Source organism: Nematostella vectensis, chromosome 12 (assembly GCF_932526225.1).
Source record: "Nematostella vectensis chromosome 12, jaNemVect1.1, whole genome shotgun sequence".
Classification (NCBI taxonomy): Eukaryota; Metazoa; Cnidaria; class Anthozoa; order Actiniaria; family Edwardsiidae; genus Nematostella; species Nematostella vectensis.
The window spans coordinates 3,794,540-3,804,936 of record NC_064045.1 but is presented as its reverse complement, the minus strand read 5'-3'; the positions used below and the strand labels follow the sequence as shown (position 1 = coordinate 3,804,936).

General features: G+C 41.5%; 2 protein-coding genes across 2 annotated transcripts; both read left to right on the top strand.

The window, feature by feature from the left end:
• Positions 1–584: 584 nt before the first annotated feature.
• On the top strand, positions 585–2,731 carry LOC5516934 (WD repeat and SOCS box-containing protein 1-like). Its single transcript, XM_048720197.1, has 3 exons — positions 585–728; positions 1,568–1,867; positions 1,955–2,731. Exons 1-3 carry the CDS (start codon positions 585–587, stop codon positions 2,624–2,626), a joined length of 1,116 nt encoding a protein of 371 aa, XP_048576154.1. The 3' UTR covers positions 2,627–2,731.
• On the top strand, positions 2,725–3,259 carry LOC125557530 (vicilin-like seed storage protein At2g18540; the record flags this gene model as incomplete). The annotated part of the gene is made up of 2 exons (XM_048720196.1): positions 2,725–2,890; positions 2,936–3,259. Coding segments are annotated over 2 exons (387 nt in total), but the record flags the coding sequence as incomplete, so codon positions are not given.
• Positions 3,260–10,397: the final 7,138 nt, after the last annotated feature.

Sequence of the window (10,397 nt, the reverse complement as noted above, 5' to 3'; positions counted from 1 at the left end):
CTTCGTAATCCCACATCCATCTCCACCCATTCTTTTCCCTTTCTCGTATGGCCTTTATATGAAGTCATGAACTCGAGTCCTCTACTCGAATCCAGGATAGAATATAAAAATAGCAACTTTCTGGTAATTTTAGAGTTTTTGACTGATTCACGCGATTCAAATGTTTCATTTTCTTTTTTGCATGGTTCACAGGACATACTTTGCTATTCGCGCGGCCCTTCAAATATTTCAAGCATTTTTTTCCAATTACTGCATATCAATTAATGGTACCTTATTCTCGATCATCTACTCGTCAACAGCAAATAAGCATCGAATTTTCCAGCAACGAAGTTTCGTCAAAACGCGTTACCACAGTAACCCGGCCCATTTCGTTCCTTTTATGTTCAGGCCTCTATAGAAAGAGAGCCAAAACTAAACACACGCTCATTCAAGTTCATCCCGAAATGTTTTTCGTTTCATTGGCGAATTTCGAATGACCTTCACTAATAGTATGGATTGTTGTTAATACACCTTAAACATACTTGCGACATACTGACAATTTCCAGAACCGTCTTTTCCTCGATGTTTTTCGGTTGAATTTCGCAATGGGAACTGGCTGTATTGGTGGTTTTTATTTCACGAAGAAAGATCATGGTACGTGTTTGTCCAACGCCGTTTACAAGCGATTTCCATCAAGGCATTTTGCACCTAAAGGTCAAGTGATAAGGCAGTTGACAGGCGATGGTTTGGTCGGTGCCAGCTCATCGTTTCACGTGAATGAGCACGTCTCCGTGCGGTACCATTACCAGTACTAGATAGCATTCGCGCCGAACGACGACAACAATCTCATTTATGGTAAGGTTTAATACATAATTATCTTGCACTCGGCATTGTTTTCTATCTTGGAGTCAAGTTTTCTATTCACAAGGACGGTCTAGCTTTTTGTTGAAGGGGGAGTTTCGCGACGAAGTAGGTATTAGTATTTGATATATATGAATTTCTGGCAGCCCAAAGGGAGGGGGGAATTTAACCCCCTAATCCTTCCTCCTAGATCCGCTACTGATTTAAGTCTCAACTATAAGTGGAAAGCTGTAAAGACTCGTGTTTTTCTGGTATGCAATGTCCTTACAAGGAATTGACCGAGCGCGCTAAAAACACGACATTTTTCGAAACGGGATTGGCAAAAATATAAGCGATGTACTGTCCTTAAAACAACATCGCTTTTATAACTTTAGCCACCAATTTGAAGCAGAATCGCTTGGGCCGACGACGCAACCTTCCACGATCGCTGCCTTGATGAATTTGCCGAGAAAAACGACCGTAACAAAATTGTTTGATATGTATACACCTATTTTAAAAACGGTTGCACTCGGAGAATCCATGTGTCGTAACCCGCAGTGCCTCATGGGTATCAAATAAATAATAACATATGCGTAAATAAAGACAAACACATGTTTAGAAAGCTTTCGAATTCTTGCAAGTGTACCTCTGAACGTTCACACGGCGTTCAGAGACAAGGATTCAGCCATTCATACGTTACCCATGATCCAATGCGGGCTACGATCGTTGATTCGCGGGTTAATTACAGCGCAATCCAAACTTCAGTAGCACGTTACGAGTGTGGAACCTCGACACTTCCGGTACGACTACCGTCACGCGAGTCTGCACCGTCACTTCCGGTCCCTGGAGTGTCTCTCCGAACGGCCGCTACGTGAGTAGCCAGGCCTCAACTCACTACTGCGAGGAGGACTTATTCCACGCGGCCTGTGAACTAGGGCAACAGCCTTGTACTCTGTGCGAGCTTTCTGGTGTGATACGAATACCGGCGACTCTATCCGCAGACTTTTCGCCCGATGGAACTATGATCGCATGCGCCCTTGAGAGCGCCGTGGGTCTTCAAATACTTCTCATCCAACCAGTTTCCTTTAATGTCATCTACTCTATCAAAGCAGCTAAGGAATGTTAAGGATTTAAGGGGATTGTGGCGGGTTGCGTGTTTTCGCCTGATAGTGAACTCTTAGCTGTGTTGTCATCACGTGGACAGGTTTACATTTTGCGCACCAATGGGCTGAGACTGGCCCATTACCTGGACACAGCCAAGTACCTGGAACAACCAGAGGATACCATCGAACATGATATTACTAGGAGCGAGCCGTGCGTTTGCGATTTCGATCCGCGCTTTCCGCATTCCGTCATCGCCACGTGCACCTTTTACAGAGGACTCGTAACCGTGTGGGAGATAGGGAAACTGGGCCGAGCGAGCATTTGTAAGGCGGAGTTTGGGAGAGTTTTGAACATGATCAAGTACGCCCCTAGCGGTGAGTTCATAGCAGTGGCTGGTACCGAAGGAGTTGTCACGTGTATTAACCCAGAAGACGCTTCGATGTTGTTTGAGTTGAACACATCAAACCAGAGCCCGCAATCCCGCAGTACAGCGGGGGTCTATCAACTAGCGTTCTCGCGTTGCCAGGGGAAACTGGCTGCAAGCTACAGCGATGATTTCATCCGAATTTGGCAGCTTCCTCTTGATGTAAATCTGCAAGATCTGTGTCGTTTGGCTATTAATGAGGCCGTGCCTGCAAAGGATATCCATAAACTACCAGTGCCTCCGAGGATAAAGAGCTATTTGTTGTACAAAACGTACTGATAGTTGGAGGAGGAAGGAAAGCTTGGGAGTTAGCCTGCGTAGCAATGGTCTCTCTTGATGTTTTTGTTTTTTGTTTTGCTTTTTGATATAGCGCCTGTATTATAAGGAATGTTCTCGCGCTCTTTCAATCGCTTGCTACGCGGGCTAGAAGGGAAAGATGTTTTAATGAGTTTAAGGGTAAGGAGGGGGGAGACGAGAGGAAGGGGCAGGGAGAAAAGAAGAAGAAAGAGGAGGAAGACGAGAGGAAGGGGGACGAGGAAGGGGGATGAGGAAGACTGGAGGAAGACGAGAGGAAGGGGGACGAGGAAGACGAGAGGAAGAGGGAGGAAGACGAGAGGAAGGGGGACGAGGAAGACGAGAGGAAGAGGGAGGAAGACGAGAGGAAGGGGGATGAGGAAGACGAGAGGAAGAGGGAGGAAGACGAGAGGAAGGGGTATGAGGAAGACGAGAGGAAGAGGGAGGAAGACGAGAGGAAGGGGGATGAGGAAGACGAGAGGAAGGGGGATGAGGAAGACGAGAGGGAGGGGTAGGAGGTAGAGAGAAAATTGATAGAGTAGAATATAGACGAGAAAGACAACGACAGGGACGGGAATGTAGTGCACGAGAGGGATGAAATAAAAAGTGGATGAGTAAGAAAAGGGAGAAGAATATAGGTAAATAATGTAGGTAGTCCGACGTATATATGTGAAGAGTTGTATAGGCATTTTCATAGCCTATCCTCTTTCCTAATATATATATTGAGCCCGACACATATTACGATATTCGAAGCTTTTATTCTTATATCTTGGTGCAATATTTACTAAAAATACATGAATCATATTATTTTGTTTCGATTTCCCGATTTCCCTTTTTTTTATCGATCCGAGATTGCCCTTGAATTTTCCGATTTATTTTTTTCTATCCGAGATGGCCCTTGACTCTCCCCTCCCCAAGTTTTCTCGAATTTTTGGAATCATTTTAACTTTACAAGATCCCTAGTCATAGTCAAAGAATAAAATCTCCCGGAGTTTTGCTCTATGTAAATATCTTCCTAAAAGGTCCGTCGTAAATAATTCATTTTACCTTTTCATCTTCCTATGCGGATAGTGGATGTGCTCGATCTTGTCACTATCAAAACAAATAACGGGCAAATAACGTGAGAAAAACCGGAATCAATCCGGATTTTCTGTAAAGCCTTTTTCGAAACTGATACCATTTTGTTATTTGCACTTGAACCAGGTGCATTGCTGAGTACTGTAACAAGATCAACAGTTTGTGGACTCACAAAAAATAACTTCGACCAATTTTTTCAAGGTTTACAGCCAACAGATAAAGGTAAATCATACACCTTAAAAAAAAACTATAAAACTGAAGACGAATCCTTGTTCATCTTATGTTTTTCAAACAGTTTTGTTTTACATGTTTTAGAGATGCAAATAACACATAGTTGCTATAGTTTTGAGCTATAAACGACCCGAGGAATATTTTCTGTATTTTCATAAAATGTCCCTTTGTTACACGAGAAAAAACTAAGCAAAATGGAACTGTGGAAATGTTCTAGACTCTTATTTTTTTATAAGTGATCAATGCAAGCTCTAGACATGAAACCTTTACCGTAGCTTTTTCTATAGGGAGATAAAAAAGATTTCGAAGAAGTGTCGTGAGATATGTCCTGTTTTTATATGTTGTTGATTTTCGGTGGTGAATCAATCGGAAAAGGAACAACTCTATTACTTGTTTAAGAAAATTCGACATATTTGTATTTTCATTTTTTTTACTTCATAAGGGTAAACTTTTCTTTCTGAAAAATTCGCACAAAAAATGAAAGTTAATCAACGGGAGATTCCATTTCTATAGGAAAAAAAAAACGTCAAAAATTGTCTGAATAGCGAGGTTCGAAGCCAAGGTCAGTCTCCCTCTTTGATTTCCTTCATACAAAATAACTGTAATAATGTTGCAATTTTAGGAGGACTTTACAGCTAGAAATACCTTTCAAACGGTATTTTGCATGTCGGCATTTAAAAGGAGAGCTTCAAGTTCAAGTTAATTATTTATTTCATGAAGTCTTCACTACTTTAAATGGCGATGCCCAAGCGAAGCTAGTGGGAGAGATAGGCTTTGTGATTCAATTACATCCCAGTTGCCTGAAGTTTGTCTTGTTTTCTGGCCCCTAGTTGTACCACGGTGATCCTAGAACCTAAAATTTCTTAGAACCTAAACAGAACCAAATCAGAACCTAAACAGAACCGAAACAGAACCTAATGAGCAAGGGGGGGGGGGGGGGGTAATTGTTAATAACAAAAAAAATCAAAATTACCTATTTTCTTCATAGAATTACAGACTAGAGCTAGAAATACGTCAAAAAAATTTTTACAACGATTTTTGCGCTATTTAGCGGATTCAATTTCAGTCACGCATCACTAGTGTTAAATATTTAAAAGCCGATCCTACACATACACATAGCTCAATGCAATTGAATAAAAAATACGGGGAATCGAATTTGGATTTTGTTCGTATTAAATAGCAGCTGGTAGGAAAAAAAATTTTCTTTCTTTATTATTTTTCTTTCTTTATTATTTTTATTTTATTTTTTGTTTGAACAGATCAGAAACTGGTCAAAAACAATTATGCAGATCTCATAAGGAAAAAAATATCCTTCTTTTGGATGATTTGATTTTATCCCGATCAATTTGAGTCCAGTTTATATTTAACTCTCCGTAATTGAAGCGCATGAGTTACTGTAGTTGATGTAGCTAGCGTGACGTACAAGCGTGTGATCCAAGCGTGACTTCCACTTGGGTGGTCTTCACCGTTCACACAGCATTCGCCAAAAAGTACAAAAGTAGACGATTGTTATTTGAAAACTTAGCAATAACTAAGAACTAAATCGGTATAGAAACGTTTTAGAAGTGCATATTATTGCTATTTCCTTGTGATTGCATAGAAATTTGCAAGAGTCTTAACCAGAAACCAGACAAGGGATTCTAATCAGACATTAGTCTAGGATCCACACAAATTAGAAGTTGCTATAATTCAGGAAACCATATTTATATATTTATTATAATATATTATTATATATTTACTCGTTAAAAAGGTATTTTTATTATTTTATTGTTTTTTTAAAGTACCCCCCTGACCGTTTTTAGGTTCTAATTCGATCGGTTCTGAGGGATTAGGTTCTAGGATTATCGCGGTCCTAGTTGTCTGGAGGCAATGCATGAAGTCTAATGGAAAGTGTCCGAACTTTATGAGCCCCCTTGTAGGCTTGTCCGAACTACGTCCGACACACTCTATATCGTAATGAGAAAAAGAATTAAAAAAATAAGGACGCCTCCATCGAAGAGACATTTTCGTAACTAAAACATTATTTTGATTGCTTTGTTTATTTATTTTTCTTGATGATACGCATTAAGAAAGTCACGGTTGGAAATGTGACATGTTTGCAACAAAATGTTTATCCTGACCAACTCCAAATGGAAGTTTTGACAGGTTTGGTTCTAATTTATATTATCCAAACGCATCAATGGTGTGATATTAGAAGGAGCTTTTTAGTTTTGACGGTTTCAAGTTCAATAGTCATTATTTCATGAAATTGTTAAGAAAGGGGAAGCTAGGTGGGGGATATACGCTTTGTGGTTCGATCACGTCCGAGGGCTGAAGATTAAAGTTTTCCGTGATTCGGCCGATTCATACGTCGCGCCCCTGCCGTGCTAAATCTAATTGTCTATTTCTATTGACACAAATAGATTGGTTTCAACGTTGATTCAGACGTCGCACAAAACACGTCACGCTCAATAGAATGCGAGTGGTCAAAGTTGACTTGATAAGGAATTTCTGTTGCACAAAATGAAAAAAAAATGGTATTTGATTCGGCACATCAGAAGCTCGACGTTTGAATCGGTGTCGTGCTTTTGCCGTTCAGCACGACTGGTGCAGCTGCACTCAGTGCCGTGCTGAACTTGATTGATTCAGACGTCGAACTATTCATGTGCTGAATCAAAACAATTAGATTCGGCACGACAGGAGCGCGACGCATGAATCGCGCCTCTAAGCATGATGCTTTGCAAGCGGTTTCGGTACTCGCAGCCGCCATCTTGTTTTGTTCTGGTCGGATGAGTTCGAGGATAGACTTCCCCATCCCTTTTCTTCTCATCAACACCATCCGTGGCAGTCACGCGCAAACCGGCTCCTGAAAATCAGCTTTATTTTTGCGCTTTCCATTGACGGCCAAATCTGAAAAGTTGTGGATTTCTTAATAAGGTCATCGTGCTCAAGAAGCCAGCGGCTGGACTTACACGATTCAGGATTTGAGAAGTTTTACAAGTTCTTTTAAAAGTTTCTCCGTTGAAAGTTGTAGTTTTTCGCGGCTCGCGCAGCTTTCGGCTTGTCTTCGTCGGTTCGCGCGGACAAACACAGATTCGTCAGGGACAACCGCCAACCGACTCCATACTCGAGCTGACCGTTGAATTCTGACTGCACGCGCTGTTCTTAGTGAAAGCGCTCACGATGATTTGGCATTGGAAGCTCCTCACTTTTACATTCCTGTGTTTGGTGCTGCGTGGGATAAATGACAGTCATGACAATAGCTCTGTGTTACTCCGAGCTTCAAATGACCTAATTATAAATGATACACCGCAATTTCACTTCAGACGACTACACAAATCTACTCCATCGTCGTCCACTGCCCCGGCTCGTGTTTGTTTAGACTTACTTAGAAGCGCCTCCATTGCACTACTACTGGTCTGCCTTTCAAATGACGTCCAGCTTAATCCAGGTCCACAAGCTACAAATCACGCTACTAACGTCCATCTGCCATGCATTCCACTGTCCAAAAATGGTGTAAGAATATGTCATTGGAACGCGAGGAGCTTCAATAATGATAAATACGAGCAAATAAAAGAAATCCTTACACACCCTCGTACAGAGATTGATGTGATGATTATTACCGAGACATGGCTGAATTCCTCACACACGAACGAAGAATATGGGATCCCTGGATATCATATTGAGCGGAAAGATAGAACTAGAAAGGAAAGGGAAGGAGTAATGATGTACTTATCTCACGCTATGGCTTATACCCGTTTACCAACTCTAGAATCAAGTGACACAGAGCTCCTTTGCACTCAAGTGATACCGTGCAAGTCCAACTGCCCAATTATTATTGCCGGAGTCTATCGTGTGCCGGATTCAACTGCTGAAATGGATGCTACGCTAGAAGGTCTCATAGAAAAAATTTACATCACCAACAAAGAAGCGCTACTACTGGGGGATTTCAACATCAACTTCCTCAAACAGCAAAACCACAAGCATCGTCTAATCAAGTTCCTCACCAGCCTTGGTTTCACTCAAACCATCAATGAAGTGACTCGTCCAGAGAGCCAGGCTTGCTTGGATCACGTTTACACCAACCAGCCACAGTGCATCACAAAGACCAAGGTATGCAACATCGGACTATCAGATCATTTACCAGTGTGCGTTGTGCGCAGATACAAAAAGAAACAAGATCGCGCAGCAGATAAAAACCATGTCTATATTTCCTACCGTGACTGCAAGAAGCTGGATGAGGAGGCCTTCCTAAAAGACCTTGATGAGGCACCGTGGAGTGTGCTGGACACCTTTGATGACCTTGATGACGCTGTGGATTATTGGAATCGGACTTTCCTAAGTATCGCTGATATACATGCTCCTCTTATTAGAAAGCGTGTAATGAAACAAAGCCAACCACAGTGGATGACGCCTGAACTCTACGCAGCCATTAGAGATCGCGACAGGCTGCTAGAGAGAGCCCGAAAGTGTAATAGTGACTCAGATGCGTGGGAAACTTTTAAATCAGCTCGAAATAACGTTTTTCAATCCATCCGAGAAGCTAAACGAAATCATTTCAACAAGTCATTTGAACAGAGTTCAACGGCAAAGGAATTCTGGAGATATCTAAAAATTGCTATCGGGCAGACAAGTAAACCGTCACCTTCGCAACTAAGAGGCAATGCAAGCAACACACCCACCATCACAGATCCACGTAAAATAGCTAATGCATTTAACGAGTTTTTTGTTTCCGTTGCTGCCAACTACAGAAATAGCAATGTCAACATGAGAACGCTGTCAACTTCAGATTTCGAAAAGTTAAAAGGGTTTGTTGATAGCAAAATCCCGAGTGGCACTAAATTTGAAATACCCAAAGTCATGCAAGAATTTGTGCAAGGTTATCTTCTTCAACTACAAACGTGTAAAGCCACAGGTTTGGACGGTATAAGTGCTCGCCTTTTAAGGGCTGCAGCCCCAGCCATAGCTCTATCGTTGACTAAGATCATCAACCAAAGTATAAAAACTGGACGATTCCCTGCGCGCTGGAAAGAGGCGAAAGTCTGTCCAATATATAAAGCTGGAGACCGCCTGAGTGTTGATAACTACCGACCCATCAGTATTTTACCTGCCCTGTCCAAAGTTATTGAAAGACACATACACGTTTGCTTATATGAATACCTAAACAGCCACAAGCTATTAAGTAGTAACCAGTCAGGTTTCCGTCCCTATCACTCGTGCGATACTGCCCTAGTAAAGTTGATTGATTATCTCATTGGAAATATGGATCAGGGACTAATATCTGGCTTGAACCTCATAGACTACCGAAAGGCGTTTGATTTAGTAGACCATGACACGCTTATTAAGAAGCTCTCCATATATGGCGTCTCTGGAAAGTCACTAAATTGGTTCAAGTCTTATCTAGAAGACCGAAAACAGAAAGTAACAATAAGTGGTCAGCTATCAGATTCGCAGCCCATTACTGCAGGCGTTCCCCAGGGCTCGATTTTAGGTCCCTTAATGTTTATCCTGTTTATTAATGACTTACCACTTGAAGTCTCCAACAGCGCACTCGAGATATATGCAGATGATACAACACAAGTCGCAAGTGGAAGTAGCGTTAGTGAGGTTGAGTCTATTCTTACTGAAGAGCTAAAAAAGGTGAATGGATGGGCGAATGAAAACAAAATGGTTTTGAACCAAAGCAAAACCAAATCAATGCTTATCTGTAGCAAGCCAAAGTTGCGCAAATTGGCAGGAAAGGATTTGACAGTCAGCACAGAAAATGGCCAGCTTGAATGTGTCAATGAAGTTAAACTGCTTGGCATAAGATTAGACAACTCCTTAACCTGGGACAACCACCTCAAGTACATTCACAATAAGATCTCCAAGCGACTAGGCTTGTTAAAAAGGACAAAGAAATTCCTGTCACTTAAAGCAAGAACCCTGTTCTACCATTCGCTCATACAGCCAATATTAGACTATGGTGCTATCGTCTGGGGCTCGACCAAAAAGCAACACATCGACGATATGGTCAAGTTCCAGAAACGATGTGCGCGGGTTATCCTCGATAAGAAATGGGATGCACCTTCAAAACCACTTTTTGAAGAACTAAATATTGTCCCCTTCGACAAAAGAATAATCTACCTACAACTTGTTTTGCTCTTTAAGGCAATGAACAATATGACCCCATGCTATATCAGAGATATGTTCGTTAAGTGTAGTGATGTACATAACAAGAACACTAAAAATGCAGCAAACCATAACTTAGTACTTCCAAAGGCTCGGACTACATTAGCAAAAAACAGCTTTAAGTTTGTAGCAGCTAAAAGGTGGAATGCATTGCCACTAGAAATCAAAGAAGCCAAGTCAATCACCGCCTTCTCCGCAAAACTAAGAGAATACATCACAACTCTGTAAATAAGTTTATAAATCAGCAAAGGATTGTTATTGTAAATAGTTTCGTCAAAGATTTTGCTGTAAACAGATT